The sequence below is a fragment of the Lemur catta genome, chromosome 7, assembly GCF_020740605.2.
Source record: "Lemur catta isolate mLemCat1 chromosome 7, mLemCat1.pri, whole genome shotgun sequence".
Lineage (NCBI taxonomy): Eukaryota > Metazoa > Chordata > Mammalia > Primates > Lemuridae > Lemur > Lemur catta.
The window spans coordinates 71,867,585-71,886,330 of NC_059134.1; the positions used below are offsets into that span (position 1 = coordinate 71,867,585).

Genomic DNA, 18,746 nt, shown 5'->3' on the forward strand with positions numbered 1-18,746 from the left:
GGTCTGAATCCGTCCTGTGTTCCAAGTGCTTTGCTGGAGGCCAGGGCTCAGCCCGGGGGGCAGAGACGACAGTGAGAGGGGAAGACACGTGAGGCAAACCCCCACAGCGTGGTTTGTGGCTTGTTGGCCTTGTGAACAAGGACATAAGCTCCATGAGGGCAGGGACTCCGTCCTGTTCACTGCGCCTAGTTCTGTGGACACTGTACGAATAAGGAGGCTGAGCCACTAAGAGGGGAGGAGCCGGCTGTGCCCACAGTGCCTGTACCAGATGCCATTAGACACCTCGGACTGGAGTCCCAAGAGGTCAGTGTCCGAGTCATCTAGCCGTGTGGTGACTGAACACCCATGATGCTAGGACAGTCCTAATTTCAGATGGTTTATGTCTGGAGAGACCACGTGCTGGGAATGCTGTCTGGAAAATGGGTTTCTTGGCCACACTCTGCCCGTCTCCTCCTCCGACTTGTAGTGTCAGGGAGAGAGTCCTGACTTGGAGCTGAGTTCTGAGGACAGGGTGGCGACCTGTGTGGCTCTGTCTTTGCTGTTGTTGGACCAGCCTAGAGGAAGGTGGGGGTGGGGTGGGGGTGAGTTGTTCCCCTGACTCGGGGTGAGGGGCTGCCTTGGTGCCTTAGCTCTGCCTGGCGTTTGTTCCGCAGACAAGGGGGTTTTGTGTGGGGCTGTGAGGACACAAAGGTTTACTCGGGAGGGAGGAGGGGCGGGGGATACTGGAGCGTGGAGGGGAGGGGACGTGTTCGGGCTGCAGGCCTCACTGGCCTGCCACAGCGAGGCCACTTGGGAGGGTAAAAGCCAGGCCTTTGTCCTGTGGGCCTAGGGCAGGCCTGAAAATTCTCCCGTGCCCCTCAGAGGTGGCCAGGGGAGGTGGAGTGGCAGGCCACAGAGGGGCAGGGGAGCTCCCTTCCTCCAGATGAGAGAAGGGCTGTGACCTCCAGGAAGGCTGCCCAGGCGCTGGCCCTGAGGTCAGGCCTTGATTACGTTCTCTTCCTCCTCCTGTCTTTGAAAGGAGGCCGAAGCCCAGGACTCCTCGGCCATGTCTTCCTGGGAAAGGCGGCTCCATCGGGCCAAGTGTGCACCGGCATGTAAGTGGACCCTCGCTGTGGCCTGTGGGCTGTGCGTGGCAGGGCCCGCCACAGACAGGCCTGTGAGGGCGGGCAGGGGCTTCCCTTGGGCCTCCTGGGACCTCTTTTCCCTGCTTGGGGTCTCTTTCCACCTTCCCAGCCCTGGCCTCCACTGCCGTTCTGCTTTTTCCTTCCTGCCTGAAGAGAGATTCTCTAGAGACCCGTTCCTGTGACCACGGCCCCGGGGCTCCCCTCACACTGTCTGACTCCAGTGACATTGAGCTTCCTTATTTAGTGGCTGTTTTCTCCTCTACCTAACCCTGTTTCTGTGGCCTCCTACTTCCTGTGGCCTTGTCCCCTCCCCTCCCCTTGTCCTGCCTCTCTGGCCCTCTCACCTGTTGTGTCTGTGGCCCCTTCCCTTCCCTCAGCTGTCCTGTGTCTGCGGCCCCTCCCCTCAGCTGTCCTGTGCCTGTGGTCCCTTCCCTTCCCTCAGCTGTCCTGTGTCTGCGGCCCCTCCCTTCCCCTGTCCTGTGTCTGCGGCCCCTCCCCTCAGCTGTCCTGTGCCTGTGGTCCCTTCCCTTCCCTCAGCTGTCCTGTGTCTGCGGCCCCTCCCCTCCCCTCACCTGTCCTGTGTCTGCGGCCCTTCCCCTCAGCTGTCCTGTGTCTGTGGCCCCTCCCCTTCCCTCACCTGTCCTGTGTCTGTGGCCCCTCCCCTTCCCTCACCTGTCCTGTGTCTGTGGCCCCTCCCCTTCCCTCACCTGTCCTGTGTCTGCGGCCCCTCCCCTCCCCTGTCCTGTGTCTGTGGCCCCTCCCCTCCCCTCCCCTGTCCTGTGTCTGTGGCCCCTCCCCTTCCCTCACCTGTCCTGTGTCTGCGGCCCCTCCCCTCAGCTGTCCTGTGTCTGCGGCCCCTCCCCTTCCCTCACCTGTCCTGTGTCTGTGGCCCCTCCCCTTCCCTCACCTGTCCTGTGTCTGTGGCCCTTCCCCTTACATCATGGCTCCTTCCCTAACCACCCTCTGCTCTGCTTTGTCTTCTCTTCATTTCAGCCATTGGCTGTTCTTGCCACGGTGTTTCCCACATGCGGCTTCTCCCCGTTCCCTGCCTTACACCCTGGCCCCTGCCCGGAGCTGGTGGAGCCGTGAGGGGGAGCACTGCTGGAGCTCTCCTTGCAGTCTCCCTGCTCCCCCACATGCTCCATGTGCTCACTTCTCCTGCCTGGCCTGCTAGCCAGGACTTGCTTAGGGAACTGAAGGCCCAGGTGGGGCCCTGGCCTGGGAGCCACTGATGTGCAGCGAAGGTGGCGGATGCTCTGAGACCCCCCATCCCGCCTGCCTGCCAGGAGGGGGCAGGGCTGCGGTCTGAGGCGTGGCTTATGCCACCCCCCAGGCCAGCTGCTGAGGAACGCTGGGGCTGCCTATGACGGGGTCTGGGTTCCATGAAGCCTGGGAGGGCCGGGCCTGGTGCCGTGGCAGGAGGGAGGTGCCGCATCACTGGATTCTGCCAATCTTGGTTCCATGGGGGGTTTCCTGTGTGTCCCCCTTGCAGACTTGTTCTCCTGCTTCAATGGGGGCGAGTGTGTGCACCCGGCCTTCTGTGACTGCAGACGCTTCAATGCCACTGGACCACGATGCCAGATGGGTAGGTCTGGGATCCACCTTACCCCTGGGAGGGGCCATGGGTGCAGGAAAAGCTAGGGAGAAGGGGAGAGCACTGCCGGGGCTGGAACCCACCAGCCTCTGGCTCGGTGCTCACTGTAGCTACACCAGGAGGTTCTCTTTTCCCTGCCTCAGTGTACAACGACGGCCCTGAGCGGGACAGCATCTGCCGGGCGTGGGGGCAGCACCACGTGGAGACGTTTGACGGCCTCTACTACTACCTCTCTGGGAAGGGCAGCTACAGGCTGGTGGGGCACCACGAACCTGAGGGGCAGAGCTTCTCCATCCAGGTGAGGCCTCCCCTGTCCTGCCTGTCCAGGAAGGCTCCACTGGGCCCCAGACGTTGGGTTGGGCTGGGCCTTGCTTGCCATAGTTAGGGAGACTGACGTCTTCCTCCCCTAACACCCCTCAGCTCCCACCCAGGGACTCTTTACCTGGAAGGAGCTGAGGGCTCCACAGCTTTCCCTCATCCACTCACTCCTGGTTACCCCAGGCCATTCATTCACCGAGTCATGCATTCAGCAAGTATTTACTAAGTGCACACACTCTATTCTTTTCTTGGCATAAGGTTTGGTGGTTGGAGGCCCTGTGGACAACACAGATGTGGTCTTCATCCTCACAGAACTTATAGGCTAGTGAAGAAAACAGACATCAAGTCAAATGAATCATTTCAAGTGTAACGAGTGCTACAGAGGAGAAATGGCAAATGCTAAAAGTGCATGTTGTGCAAACACAATCTTGTTTAGTGGGAAGGATGGTGATCAGGGAAGGCTTCCTAGAGGAAGTGACATTTAAGAATCTGAGGAATGAACTGAAGTTAGCCAAGTGAAGGGTAGCAGGGGTGGGGGCAGCCACAAGAACATATTGGGCAAAGGCAACACTGGGTGCTAAGAAAGAGCTCTAGAGGAAATGATGGATGTCCTGGATGACTCAATATAGAGTCACCTGCTCTAAGAAGCCTTCCTGGGTCCCCTGACGTCCCCAACTGGCTGAGGAGCTCCTCTCTGTGTAACAAGAGTTCTACATTATGACCCTGCATTGCCTTTCTCCTACAAAAGCTTGTTTCTGGGTTGGTCTCCCCTACCAGATGTAAGCTTTCTAGGCCAGGGGCCATGCCTTTTTGTTTGGTGCTCCAGGTGCCTAGATGAGTGCTCACTAAAAGTCTGTCATATATATGAATCCATGTGTGAGAGCCACTGGCAGGCAGACCTGATTTACATGCCTATCTCATGTGCTAAGTAAGGAGTCACCTGGAGGGAAGTCTGCTTGGGGAACCACCTCTGCTGGAGGGCACCGTGGTCAGTACCGAATTAGGGCCAAGGGCTGGCGGTTTGGGTTGATCTTAGTGCTTAGTGATCACTGCCAGCTGGTTGTGATCCTTCTGTCTCGGGCATAGACCTATGAGGCTGCCCCAGGGACCTGGATGGACTGGGAACTTCAATCAGTTCTTCCCTCTCTGCCTTGAGATATCACACATCAGACATTTTTATGACCAATCATTTCATGATGGATCTGTTACAATTACTTAGACTAATGGGTTGCCAAACATTAGTGGCTTATGAAATCAACTTGATGAGTCACAACCAGCCTCAAAGAAAAAAAAAAGGAGAGAAAGAAAGAACAGAAAATAGTATAAGAGTGCATTACACATTAATGGGGTAAGTATGTGCACTTAATAAATACTTGATGAATGCATGTATGTTGGCTTTGAGTCATGGTTTAAAAAGCTTGAAAAACATTTCATTTTACTTTCTCAGGTCCCACTTATAGTTGAAGTGGCTCAAGCCTACCTGACCACATTTAATAGTAATCTAGTGGAAGGTTCATTCCTGGGAAAGGTTTCCACACTTGGCAGGGACATATCTTCAGACCTTTTCCCTAAACTCTGAGAACCCCTACCTTCACCGCCCACCCCTTGGGTCTATGGCTATTGAGGTACGGGTTGTCTGAACAGGGTGCAGAGGAGATGTGTGTGTGCAACAAGCAGCTTAGGAGTGATGTGTGTGCCTGTGTTTTCCAGGAAGGGCTAGTCTCTGCACCTGCCAGCGGCATGGGGGGAGGGGAGTGTGTTTGTATTGTGTGCACTGAGAGTGCCCTGTGTGTATATACATGGGGCGTGTATGGGAGCGTGTGCTTGTGTTCTGTATGAGTGTGAGATGCTGTGAGTGTGCACGGTGGCCTTCTATGTGATGGGATAACCTGGGTAGATAAACAAGAAAAGCTCAGAAATGGACTTGGAAAGAGCCCTGGAACCTGAGCCATCCAGACCTGAGTTAGAGTCCTGGCTTTGCTATTTCTTAGTTCTGTGTGTGTGTGTGTGTGTGTGTGTGTGTGTGTGTGTGTGTGATCTTAGTCACTTTACCTCTCTGTGCATCAGTTGCCTCCTGCTTAAAATGCAGAGGATCATGGTTCTTATCTCCCGGTGGTGTGGTGGGAACTGGGTGGGATCGCAGGGGAGAGGCGGCTGGCACGCAACGGGCAGGCCGTCAGCGTTCGTGGAGGCTGCAGGAGCTGCAAACTGGCCTCTGAACCCCCCACTCAGGTGCACAACGACCCACACTGCAGCTCCTCCCCCTACACCTGCTCGAGAGCTGTCAGCCTCTTCCTTGCGGGCGAGCAGGAGATCCATCTGGCCAAAGAGGTCACCCGCGGAGGCGTGAGGTAACTGTAACACCTTCCACCCTCAGCTGTCCTACTCCCTGACACCGGTGGTGGTGGGCAGGTGAGCATCCGCTCTTCTCAAGCCAAAAGGAAATTGCTTTCTGGGAGAGTCCTTGCAATTTCCACCGTTAGGGCAGAAGCATTCTGGCAGATGAGCTGGGTTTCTTGTCAGTGGGGTTTGCAGAAGGATGATTTTTCTGGAATGGTTTCCAGACAATAGGTTTTCAGGAAAATAGAGTTTTCCAGAGAGTTGAAAGTTTACCACGATAAGCATGTTTAATTTTTTCCCACCATTTGATGGAAATCCTCCCAATTGAATCATACACAGTTTCTGCCTTCTCAGAGCAGATACTGAGCACACTTTCACCTTTTTCTGATGACACAGGGTCATTTTGAATGTCATTTTTCTTGCTGGGTCATCAGGGATGCCTGGGAGACCACCCAAGGATTGAGGACTCTTTGCTCCCACACTAAATGGCCCCAGACTGCGGTCCTTTCTGAAATCTTTCTTGCATCTCTTCCTCACTGTCCCTCCCTTCCCCTGCTCTGTGCCGTCACTTCTTGTTGCTACCTGGGGTCTTCTGCAATGGCGCTTCTCCTCATCCTCATCTCCTGCTTCAGAGCTGCAAACTCGGTGCCCAAGCTTTCTGGGGCTGAGTGTAAAACTGGTAGCTCAGGGGTTGCTCCTGTGAATAAAGGGCTGGTAGATGCACCTTTTGGCTGGTTAGAAACTACTTTTGTTTCCCTTTCATGATTTTCAACTGGGTTGAAACTTGCCAAATTCCGGATTGGCCAGGAGACCCTGCACTAGTAACACTGGGAAAGAGGTTGAGATTGCTGGAGGCCTGCGTCTTTTCTTGCACTCCCAGTTGTCCTCCTCTCTTGGCTTCTCTTCCCACTCTGTTCTTGCTCCCCACCAAAAACAAACAAACAAACAAAGCAGATGTCTGCTTATACCATCTCTCCTGTCTGGGAGAAAGTAGCTGGAAAGTTCAGTCACCCTAAGAGTTATCCCTGCCAGAGAAAGTGCAATTTTAGAAAGCTTCTGAAGACAAAGGAATCCTCCTCTAATGGTGCACTTCCAGGCACCTGGGAATTCTGGGCATTCAAGGGGAGGGAATGTGGAGGCCGATCACGGGGCAGGGGACGGCTGGGCCTTTGGGGAAGGGCTGGGCTAGTGGAGGTGGTGTGGACTCCCTGAAGCTCTGTGCTGTGCCTCGCAGGGTCCAACTGCCACACGTGATGGGAAGTGTGCGTCTCCAGTGGCTTGCTGGCTACGTCATTGTGTGGCACCGGTCCGCCTTCACGCTGGCCTGGGATGGCGCCTCGGCTGTCTACATCAAGATGAGCCCAGAGTTCCTGGGCTGGACCCATGGGCTGTGTGGGAACAACAATGCTGACCCCCAGGATGACCTGGTGACCAGCTATGGTGAGGTTCAGGGCAGGTGGTCTCTGAGAGGTTTTGGTGGGATTCAGGGACAGGTCAGGCTGGGAGGGGTTGGAGGGGACTTGGGGCAGGGCTTTGGGGTCCTGATCATGGTGTTAAAGACCCAGTGGGAGGGAAGGGGCCCCTTTCTTCCTAACTAATGTGTGGCCTTGGGCATGTTCTGAACTACTCCGAACCTCAGTTTCCTTGTCTGTAAAATGGTCATAATGAGAATTCCTGCTAGGGTTCTGTGTGGATCTAATGGACACCCTTCCAGGTGGGATTGACCCTGCAAGGTGGTGGGAGGGAAGCGGGGAGCAGAGGGCCAGAGAGAGCCAGAAAGACAAATGGCCCAGCTGGAGCTGAAGGTACCTATGAGGAGTGGTAGGAAGTGAAGGTGAAGGGTTCAGGGCCAAATCATGGTGCCTGTGGCCAGAAGGGAAGTGACACCTGCTGAGCACCCACAGCACACTAAACACTCAAGATGCGTCCTCTCAAATAGTTCTTGCCATAACCTCATGGGGGATTATTTTCCCTATCCCACATATGGGGACACTGAGGTTCAGAGAGGAGAAGGAACTTGTTCAGGCTCACACAGCAGATCTCTTTTGATTGCATGGTGTTGCCTCCCCTGAGTTTGGAGCAGTAGGGAGCCACTGCAGATCCCTGAGCATTCTTGACTGTTAGGACCAAACACCTTTTTCAGGAGACTGGCTTGGATGGGAAACCCAGATTGGGATGGGAGCTCAGGAGAATGGATTCTTCAAAACTTCTAACCCATCCCTGAGCAGCCACCTTCCCTCAGAGCCCTCTGTCCCTCTTGTCCCCACCTCCACCCTACCCCCACCGCCATGTTTATGCTAGTTCTCCCTTGCAGGGAAGCTGACGGACGACATGGCTGAGTTTGTGCACAGCTGGCAGGAGCAGGCCCCCAACCAGCCTCCAGGGCCCACGACCCCCTCCCTGCCTCGCCCACCGTGCCTGCAGCAGAGCCCAGTAACCATGCAGGTCTGGACCCTGGGGAGAGCCCACCACCCAGGGCCTGGCTTCCGTTGGTTTCCTGTCCAACTCTTGGAAAGCCATTGGCTGCAGAGGCCTCTTCCCTTTCCTCTCCACCCTCCTCTGCCTCCGGCCCAAGTTGGGGTTTCATGTGGGGCCGGTGAGGCCAGTGGGCTCTGTGTGGCCCTGCCGGCAGCCTCCAGCCCCACTTCTGGCCCTCGCCCCAGGGCGTGTACGAGCGGTGTGAGGCGCTGCTGCGGCCTCCCTTCGACGCCTGCCATGCCTACGTCAGCCCTCTGCCCTTCACAGCCAGCTGCACCAGCGACCTCTGCCAGTGAGTGGGGTGGTGCTGTGCTGTGGGGAGCCCTCCCAGTATTGGGGTGAGTGCTCAGCATGGGGGCCACTGAGCCTGATAATCTCAGGCACTGCCAGATTGCTTCCCGAAGCTCTGAAATTCTTACCTGCCTAGGTGGGACAGAACTTCCCCATTCAACTGAGGCCCAGAAATGGGACCTGAGCCCTTCAGGGTCACACAACGAGTCAGTGGCAATGCTGGGACTAGAGTCTAGGGATCTGTGTACCTAGATGACTTCCCAGGCTCCCTTTCCCAGCATGGTGGAGAGAACGGGTGCCCTGAATCCCTGGTAGTCTCTATGGGGTGCTGGGGGGCGGGCAGCAGGTTGGCCTTTTTTTTAGTGTGACCCTTGGTTTCCCTGCACAGATCAGTGGGTGATGAAGCCACCTGGTGCCGGGCGCTGGCGGAGTATGCCCGGGCATGTGCCCAGGCGGGGCGGCCCCTGCAGGGCTGGAGGACCCAGCTCCGGCAATGCAGTAGGTGCAGCCCAGTGGTGGGCAGGGAGGGGTTCAGACCAGTCCTGGCATGGGGCTGTGAGTGGCATCCTCAGGCCTCAGCTCAATGTCTTGTTCTGCCCAGAACCACAGTTGCCAGAGGTTTGAGCCCTGAGGCTCCAACCCCATGTGACAGGTGGGGAAACTGAGGCTCAGAGTGGAGAGACTGGCCTGCCACAGAATGAGATGAGGGTGATTCTCGGAGCCTTTCCAGCCCTCACTAATTTCCTGGGGACCAGGTGCTCCTGCTGGGACTAGGGAAAGAGGAAAATCAAAGCCCAGAGCCTGGGGTGGGAGCTGGATCCCATCAGAGCTGGGGCCAGCAGCTGACAGACGGTGGCTCCTGCTCCTCTCTCCCAAGCCGTGCACTGCAAGGAGAAGGCCTTTATCTACAACGAGTGCATCGCCTGCTGCCCTGCCTCCTGCCAGCCCCGGGTGTCCTGTGTGGACAGTGAGATCGCCTGTGTGGACGGCTGCTATTGCCCCGACGGTATGCCAGGGGCAGGAGTGGGTGCCTGGCAGCATCTTCCAGGCCTGGCACAGATGGGCATGAAGCAGAGGCTCACAGGATGCCTGTTTGTGGAATGAATGAAGGAAGGAGCAAACTAGTAACAAGTGAATAAATGAATGAATGGCTTAAGGGAGGTGAGGGTGGGGTGGAACCGTGGCCTCCTGAGAGTCATTCAGGGTATTTGATTTCATCGGGACTGAGCTTTTTAAGGTGTGCAGATGAGGACATTTTCACATTCATTCATTTATACACACACACCTTTGTTTAAACATTCATCCATGTACAGCTCCTTTATCCTATTTTTCACAGTGTATAAATTTTTAGCACATCTATGTGTGCAACTCATTTGGCTAAGTGGAGGACTGAGGTGAAACAAAAATGTAGACACAGACATTGACTTTAGGAATCGGAATCTGGTTTCAGGGATTAGATGTACATATGACTCTGGTCTAAGGTATGATGCAGTGAAGGCCAGCTCGGGGGTTCAGGCAAGAAGAGATACAGTTCAATTGGGGGACAGTTGTCAGGAAGGCTTCCTGGAGGAGGTGGTGCCCAAGCTGGTTCTCAGTGCAGTGAGGCTTTTGAGAGGCGGTGAGGAGAAGCTAGTTAGTGCACAGGTTGGGGTTGGGGTGGTGGGCAGTGCTCTGAGCAAAGTTCTGGAGGTGGGATATTTAATCAGAAGGTGCCATGTCTGGCCTGGGCCAAGGACTTACAGAGGAGAAAGTTTGGAAGTGGGTCTAGAGATGAAAGAACTTGGATAAGGGGATCTTTATTGCAGGCCCTGGGGAGCCATGGAAGGTTTGTGAACAGGTGTAGAGGTGACTTAAGTGGCCCTTTGCTGTCACCTTAGGGCTGATCTTCGAGGATGGGGGCTGCGTGGCACCAGCTGAGTGCCCTTGTGAGTTCCACGGGACCCTGTACCCACCTGGCTCGGTGGTGAAGGAAGACTGCAATGCCTGGTCTGTGCCCACTGCCAGGAGGGGGTGGCATGGCTGTTGGGGCATTTTGTAAGGGCTGCCCGTCTGGGATCTGGAAGCCCTGATAACATGGGGACGCTCACCCAGCATCTTTCAGTCCCAGGGGATCTCATTAGATCCAATCTGTGGGGGGAATCTCCACCACCCATTTCATAGATGGGAAGACTGGGGCTGGAGGCAGGAGCTCTGTGGCCCCTGCAGTCACCCAGCATCGAGCCCAGGCCCGGAGGGGTGACCCCTTGCCTCCTTGGTCTCTATGTTTCAGCACGTGCACTGCGGGCAAGTGGGTGTGCAGCACAGCTGTCTGCCCAGGTACGTCTGACCCCCCACTTTACACTTGACCCCCTTCCACTGGTCTCACAGGTTTTTGGTCAAGGAAGTTCCAGGGCCAGGCCTGCTGGGCGAGGTCACTCAGTTCCCTTGGCCAAGCCTGCCCCCTTTTTTCCCCTGGAACCACTTTGCCTGATTAAGGGATTACTCCAGCCCCTGCCAGGAAGGGGTCTATGTGGGATCCTGCGTATCTAAGGACCTTCCTGAGCTTGGAGGCTTAAACTGAGACTGGTCCTCAGAGAGGTTGCTGGGGGCAGGGTTGTGTCTGCCCACTGACCGGGGCTCTCAAAGGAAGGGCCAGGCCTCATGCCTTATGCTGTTCGGATTCCTGAGAACAGGATGCTGTCCTTCTGCACTCGGGGCCTGCAGGGCAGAGAGCCCCGTGGACAGCACCCAGGGGTCAGCAGCTTTTCTTTGCCCCTCAGCCGAGTGCTCAGTGACTGGTGACATCCACTTCACAACCTTCGATGGCCGCCGGTACACGTTTCCCGCCACATGTCAGTACATCCTGGCCAAGAGCCGCTCCTCAGGCACCTTCACAGTGACATTGCAGAACGCTCCATGTGGCCTGGTAAGAGCGGGGCGACCCCCCAGGCCTATCTACCCAGCTACCCCTGCCCACCTCCCCCTAGAGAGACGGGTTGTGGGCAGGGCCCAGGACTTTGCGTGGCCCACCCACCTGCTGTCTCTTCCCTCTGGGCAGAGCCAGGGGACAGGACTGGGCAGGAGGCTGGGTTCTGGCCCAGGCACCTCTGCTGAGTGGGAGTCACTTCCCTTTCCTGGGCCTCGGTGTTTTTTAAAAAAATCTCCAAAATCAGTCTAATTCAACTTCTCTGCTTCATTGGATTGTACCTTGAACATCTCTGCCTGCCTACCTGCCTGCCTGCCTTCCTTCCTTCCTTCCTTCCACCCACAAACATTGAGTACCTATTTGTGTCAGATGCTGTGCTGGGTTTTGGAGACTGGGAGGGATTCCGGAGCCTTACAGCTTGGTGGGTGCGGCAGGCAGGTGAACCCGTAACCCAGTACGTTACAGCAGCAGTGAGAGCGTGGAGAGTGCAGGGAGGATCTCCACGGAGGAACTTTTTGTCGTTTGACCTGGGCATTGGGCAGTGGAAGGCGGGGAGTAAAGTGGATCAGGAACCACTTCCTGGAGGAGGTGACTCCGGAGCTGTGTCAGTCACCTGCGAACGTAACTGAGAAAATGGCCAACTTGCAGGTCTGGGGTAGATGTGGGTTGGTTTGTCTCTCAGTGATGACTCCATTGTCCCTGGGCTGACGGTGCTGAGCAAACCTTGTAAACCCTGGTCCGGGCTGTGCCCATCTCCTCCCCATGCAATACAGCAGGAGCTCATACCCGTAGCCAGGGCAGCTGTCCCCAGTCCTGCCTCCCTGCTGGCCTTGCTCCAGCCTCCAGCACCAAGGGCCCTGAGTGTGAGTGGACGTCAGCAGGAGGTATCCCTCCTTGTTCTGGGGACACAGCTGAACTGTGGACAAGGTGGACAACTGGGCTTTTCTCCTCTTTTGGCCTCAGTAACCCCTTCCCTTCTTCCTGCCAGAGAATGGCCTGGGCCTGCCCTTGGCTGCTCTCTGAGTCAGGAGACTACTTGTCCTCCAAAGTGGGGTCACTCCCATCACATCTTGAGGGTGGCAAAAGAGAGAGCAGACAGACAGACCCAGTCCAGCTGGGCTCCATCCCAGACACGGAGTCTTAGACTACCTGAGGGCTGTGGTGCCTCGGGGGTCCCTTCCTCAGCCCCCCTCTGCCATGTCCCTGACAGGTGCTGACTGTGGGCCAGCTCTCCTCGTGACCTCATCCACATGATGAACCCATGGAGGGCTGGCCCTGTGCCAGCTCTGTGCCTTATGGTGGAGGTGGCATTTGAGCTGAGTGACCTCAAAAGTGGGCCTAAAAAGATAAATAGAAATAAGATATGTATGGGTAAGGAGTGGGAGGAAGGGCACTCCAAGAGTTAATTAGATCATATGAGAAACTCAACGGGGTTGGAATATTCTAGAATGCATTAAAGCAGATATAGAATGGCTTGGCAACTGGTAAAGTGGTGAGTGTAGGGGAGAGAAGTCAAAGAGGAAGCTGTGACTTCAATCCTGGGTGGCCAGCATGGGGTGGGGTGGGGTGGGGACATTACCAGAAAGGATGATAATGATGATGATAAAATATTTACACAGTTCTTTGAACTTTGACTAATCACTTTTGCATATAACATCTAATTTGAGCTTCAACATACCCCCATGTGGTAGCTATTATTATTCTCCTTGTTTCGAATATGAAGAGACAGGCCCACAGAGGCTTGGGGCATTCCTGACAGCCCACAGCCAGCAGGAGGCAGAGCTGAGCCCAACCCAAGGTCACATGTCGCAAAGTCTTAATACACTCACCCCAGAATCTCTGTAGTGTTACAGTCTTCAAAGTAAACTTTATTCTTTAAAACAGCTTTAGCTGTACAGAAATATTGTGCAGACAGTACCTAGAGTTCTCATATATCCTACACGCAGTTCCCCTTAATCTCTTATGTGTACCAAATGGTACATTTGTTATAAATAATGAACAATTATTGATACATTATCATTAGCTAAAGTCCATATCTTATTCAGATTTCCTTAGTTTTCACCTAATGTCATTTTTATGCTCCAAGATTCCATCCAGGGTACCACTTTACATATAGTCATCATGTTTCCTTGGGCTCTTCTTGGCTGTTACAGTTTCTCAGATTCTCCTTGTTTATGATGACCTTGAAAATTTTGAGGAGTACTGGTCAGGTCTTTTGTTGAATGTCCCTCTATTGGAATTTGTCTGATGTTTTTTCTCATGGTTAGACTGTGGTTATGGGTTTTGGGGAGGAAGATCACAGAAGTGAAGTATGGTTTTCATTACATCTTATAAAGGGTACATACTATCAACATGGTTTATCATTGTTGATATTGACCTTGATCATCCAGCTGAAGTGGTGTTTGTCAGGTTTTCTCCACTGTAAAGTTCCTCTCTTCCCACTTTTCCATACTGTTCTTTTCGGAGGGAAGTCATTATGCACAGCCCATGCTTAAAGAGTAGGGAGCTATGCTTTGCCTTCTTGAATCTACAAAAATTATTCAGAATTTTTCTGCATAGGAGATTTGTCTCTTTCTCCCCATTTATTTATTCAATCATTTATTTATATCAGTCTGGATTTACACTTTGAGTTATAGTATACTATATCTTTATCTATTTATACTCAAATTGTTCCAGCTTTGGCCATTGGGAGATCTTTCAGTTGACTCCCGTGTCCCTTTGACATACCCTCAACATTGTGTGTGTGTTGGGGGGGATTAAGTGTGTGTGTGTGTGTGTGTGTGTGTGTGCACGTGCACTTCTTTATTTTCTGGTCCTACAAGATGCACCAGGCTTATCTTGTATTTCCTGTCCCAGTCCTAGTATCACCCATTCCTCCAAAAATATTACTAGGCTCTTCTGGGTACTTTTATTGGAAAGCAGTATTGGAAACCAAGATCTGGGTACTAGGTGTGCTCATTGCTACTGGGGTGCTATTTCTTTTAGGTCTTCTCAGCTGACAGAAAGGAAATACAGTTGTCCCTTGGTATCTGTGGGAGATTGGTTCCAGGAACCCCCAAAATTCATGGATGCTCAAGTCCCTTATATAAAATGGTGTAGTGTTTGCATATAAACTATGCACATCCTCCTGTATACTTTAAATCATCTCTAGATTACTTATGATACCTAACACAATGTAAATGCTATATAAATAGGTGTTATACTATACTGTTTAGGTAATAATGACAAGAAAAGAAGTCTGTACATGTTTAGTATAAATGCAACCATCCATTTTTTTCCCTATTTTTAATATTTTTAATTCTAGGTTGGTTGAATTCATGGATTCAGAACTCATGGATATAGAGGACTGACTGTACATGTATAACCATGTATATCCTTATATAGCCACTGTATACACACATATCTATAAATATTTCTACATATAATCATTTGTATCTACACGTGCTATACATGACTTCATACTGATGTTCCAACTCTAATTCATTACCACATGGATTATTATAGCCACCTCCTCTTGCTTATGTGTACACATTTACTCTAACAGGACAAACCTGGCTTCCACCATCCACCATCCATTCACCTAATTGTTCAATTTTAGCATACATATATAGGAATATCAGAATTATTAACCCATACCTCTACAGTAAATAACTTTACCAACTAGAGTACAGTGCTTGCGCACAGTTCCTTTTGCCTTTAGTCTTACAAATGCCACTTATTTACAAAGTTACTTATGTCAACACCTTTCCTCCCACTCCCTTCAGTAAGGTTGATTCACACATTTGTAATACAGTTAGATTGTTTTGTCACAGTCTGCCTTCCACCCTGGGATTCCCTGCTACATGATTTTAAAAAATCTGTGTACATTAGGGTTTACTCTTTGTGCTGTTGGCACACTTTCTGTGGGCTTCGATAAATGCAACCTCCAAGGTATTTCATCCACATCTTTTCATCTGTACCCAATTGGGTAGGACCAACCAAGTATTGTTGTATCTCTAGTTTGCAGAGGAGATAACTGAGGTCTGGAGATGTTAAGTGGCTTCTTTAAGGTCTCATAGCTTTCAGTGACAGGACTTGAATCTGAGACTTTGACTAAGGGTGAGGACTTTATTGCCTCACCAGTGACATCTCCAGAAGGTATTAGAAGATGAGTGGTTTTGACAAAGAAGACGATATTTTAGATGCAATGATTTTGAGCTGTTTCAGGGATTTTCTGTCCCCATGGCAGGAACTCAGAATGACAGTTGTGACTTGTTGCAGAGTCTTTCTGAGAAGTTTCAAGCTCTGGTCATTTCCTTATTTTACTGCATTTAATTGTGTCATTCCCCTGTTACACTTTGTCTGGCTGACTGTTGGACTTAGGATAAAGCTCCCCAATATTACCAGGCTCTGCCTAAGGTCCCTGCTTAACTCTTGAACCTTATCTTAAACCACTTTGCCCAATGGGCTCTGGTCACTCTGGTCTTCTTTACATCCTTGAATGCATTAAATGCCTTCTTGTGTCAGGGCTGTGCCCTTTGACTGGATGTCTCCCACTCCCCTTCTCTCTTTGCCCGGCTAGCTTCTATGCAGATCTTCAGATCTCAGCTCAAATGTCACTTTTTTGTACCTTAGTTTTCTAATCTGCAAAATGGGGATGCTAGCAGTACTTACCTAATCAGATTGCTATGAGGATTAAGTGAGTGAATATATATAAAGAGACTAAAACAGTGCCTGAACTTAGTAACTCCACATTAAAGTTAGCTGTTATTATAATATCATCATAATAATATAGCATAAAGGCTTTTAATATTGTTATGATTCTTCTTATGTTATTATCATTCTCTAGAATGGCCTTTCCTACCTCCACATACTAAGTCTGGTTCCTTCATATGCTTTCCTAGCACCCAATGCCTGCTTGCAGCACAGATCACAATTATAATTGAATAACCAACTTTGTAATTACTTTTTTAATGTTTGTGTCTCATATGAATATATAATCTCCATGAGGACAGAGAGTATGTTTTGTTCATCACTGTATTCATAATGCCTGGTACAGTGTGCCTTGCACATAGTAGGTGCTCAGACAATGTTTAAATGAATAACTGTGTGGATGTTTTCCTGTGGAAGGGAGGTATGAATAGGTCCAATGCATACTACCCATTTCACAGATGGACAACTGAGGCCCTGAGAATATTAGCTCATTTCCTGCCTGCCTGTCAGTGGAGTGCAAGATGTGAAACATGGAGAGAGCATTAAAAACATCCATAAAAGAATGAAATTAAGGTTCTGGGTTGTGATCACGTGGTAGAGGCCTCTGTTTCCAAGGCTAGACTCTGGGTCATCTGGGTTCCATCTCTACTTTATGTCTTTAGACAAACTGAAAGTTGACTATCATTTTTATTAGTGTTATCCCAGCTATGCTACTAAACTTCTCCAATCTGAGCCTCTGCCTGCTCATTCCCCAGATAAGGACATTTGGTTAGATGATCCCTGATATCCTTTGGGGCTCTGTTTGTCATTCTGAGGAGATTGTCCCTCAAACTGGGCTGGTGGCCCTGTTCCTGGAGGACTCTGTTGGGACCAGCAGAACAGACAGACCAACTCTGCCCCACTGGTCTTTCTCTCTCTCCAGAACCAGGATGGATCCTGCGTCCAGTCAGTGTCAGTGATTCTGCACCAGGACCCTCGGAGGCAGGTGACCCTGACCCAGGCGGGGGATGTCCTTCTGTTTGACCAGTACAAGATCACCCTACCCTACAAGGATGGTATGGCTTGGGGTGGACAAGAGAGCTTGCTGGGAGCTCGATGTCCAGGCCTCTTTTTCCCAGCCTCTTCTGGACAAAAGCACTGCTACCCTGGCAAGAAGTCACAACCTATAACTGGGTGGGCCAGGCTAGGGGACACTTTGGTTGCAGGAAGGTAGACTCCTAAAATGTGTCTTTGTCCCCACCCCAACATGACACTGGGCTTCACAGCAGTATGATGTCTTCTCCTAACATTAGCATTTGCACAGGGCTCCTTCCCCTCCCAACTCTCAGAATTTGTTTATTAATTACATGTTACACTGTCTGATTCCACAAGGGACTTTTACAGGTGGCTTCTAGGAAACACATCTAACAAACATGGCAAAAATATTAAGAAATAAAAACCCAGCACCAGATAACATTTTTTTTAAAAGAAGGAAAAACAAAACACAACAAAATTAGGGGCTCGACTGAGAGAAGGGGGGGCCACACTGGGTGTAAAAAGCCTACAGAAATGCAAGCCATTGAGGGTGTAAAATTTGCTACCATTTAAATTTAAATTTTGTACAGTTGAATTTAAAATTGTATCATGAGTTTCCACAATAACACTGCATTAGCGCCACTGTGAAGAGAATGGGCAGGAAAAGACACATAGCAGTTCCGTAGTGAGGGCAAAGCTTTAATTCGCACTTGAAACCAAAAGAAATTTCTCAGCTCCAGCCACGGTGGTACGTTATCCCTCGGTCCTGATTTCATCGCCGAACAGCAGGGTTTCCCCAAGGATTCCCAAGCCAACCCCAAGCGGGGAGGACCTCACTGGGGGCGAAGACTGGGCTGGGCGTGGGAGCCGGGGCGGGCGGGCAGGCGCGGGGGCTGGGTGTGCACTGGCCGAACTTCCCACATCCTCTTGGGGTTCCGTGCACAGACGCCTTCGAGATCCGGAGGCTGTCCTCCGTGTTCCTGCGGGTGAGGACCAACGTGGGCGTCCGGGTGCTCTACGACCGCGAAGGGCTGCGGCTCTACCTGCAGGTGGACCAGCGGTGGGTGGAGGACACCGTGGGCCTCTGCGGCACCTTCAACGGCAACACGCAGGACGACTTCCTGTACGTGCCCCGCCCGGGACCGGAAGGAGAGGGGAGGCGGGCTTCCCAGGGCCGGGGTCCCGAGGCGCGGGCTGGGAGCCTTTCCTGTCTGTGCCTGATGTGCACCATTAATTATTTATTACTCTACATTTAAATTTAAGTGTGTTTCTTTAAAGCAGTGATTGACAGTCTCCTGTGTGCAGAAAAATAACCTGGGGAGCTTGTTAGAATGCTGGTTCCTGGGTCCCACGCCTCAGGAGTCTGATTTAGGATGGGGCCAGCAATCTCGGTTTTGTTTTTGTGTTTTTTTCCCAAGACAGTCTCACTCTGTTGCCCGGGCTAGAGTGAGTGCTGTGGCGTCAGCCTAGCTCACAGCAACCTCAGACTCCTGGGCTCAAGCGATCCTACTGCCTCAGCCTCCCGAGTAGCTGGGACTCCAGGCGCAGGCCATCATGCCCGGCTAATTTTTTCTATATATTTTTAGTTGTCCAGATAATTTTCTTTCTATTGTTAGGAGAGACAGGGTCTCACTCTTGCTCAGGCTGGTCTTGAACTCCTGACCTCGAGTCATCCACCCGCCTCGGCCTCCCAGAGTGTGTTTTTGTTTTTTAATTTTTTTTAATTGCAATCTAGTTTTGCACCACTTCCATTCTATTATAGTATCTGAGGCCTATGGACCATATCTTGAAAAATACTGTTTTATAGTGAGGTCTTAATATTGGGAGGCCTCAGGCTGGGTTTGGATTGGTTCATGGTTTTGTTTAACTGTGAACACCTTAGGTGAGTGTAAACCCCTAGTGAGGCACTTAGTGAGTGACACCAACATTCCCACTTTCTAAGCCATCAGGCCAGTCTGACTCATGTCCCTTTCCTGCCTGGTGCTTGAAG

General features: G+C 51.8%; 1 protein-coding gene across 1 annotated transcript in view; it reads left to right on the forward strand.

Moving 5' to 3' along the window:
- The window catches only part of OTOG (otogelin), an 83,364-nt gene that overhangs the window by 3,198 nt on the left and 61,420 nt on the right, over positions 1 to 18,746 (forward strand). Inside the window, exons 4-17 of the mRNA XM_045557623.1 lie at positions 1,019 to 1,094; positions 2,617 to 2,709; positions 2,862 to 3,016; positions 5,269 to 5,387; positions 6,611 to 6,816; positions 7,691 to 7,821; positions 8,040 to 8,146; positions 8,534 to 8,643; positions 9,023 to 9,151; positions 10,023 to 10,131; positions 10,415 to 10,461; positions 10,905 to 11,050; positions 16,665 to 16,797; positions 17,702 to 17,879. Of these exons, the coding sequence (XP_045413579.1) occupies positions 1,019 to 1,094; positions 2,617 to 2,709; positions 2,862 to 3,016; positions 5,269 to 5,387; positions 6,611 to 6,816; positions 7,691 to 7,821; positions 8,040 to 8,146; positions 8,534 to 8,643; positions 9,023 to 9,151; positions 10,023 to 10,131; positions 10,415 to 10,461; positions 10,905 to 11,050; positions 16,665 to 16,797; positions 17,702 to 17,879 (1,739 nt within the window). The remainder of the gene's footprint in view (positions 1 to 1,018; positions 1,095 to 2,616; positions 2,710 to 2,861; positions 3,017 to 5,268; positions 5,388 to 6,610; positions 6,817 to 7,690; positions 7,822 to 8,039; positions 8,147 to 8,533; positions 8,644 to 9,022; positions 9,152 to 10,022; positions 10,132 to 10,414; positions 10,462 to 10,904; positions 11,051 to 16,664; positions 16,798 to 17,701; positions 17,880 to 18,746) is intronic.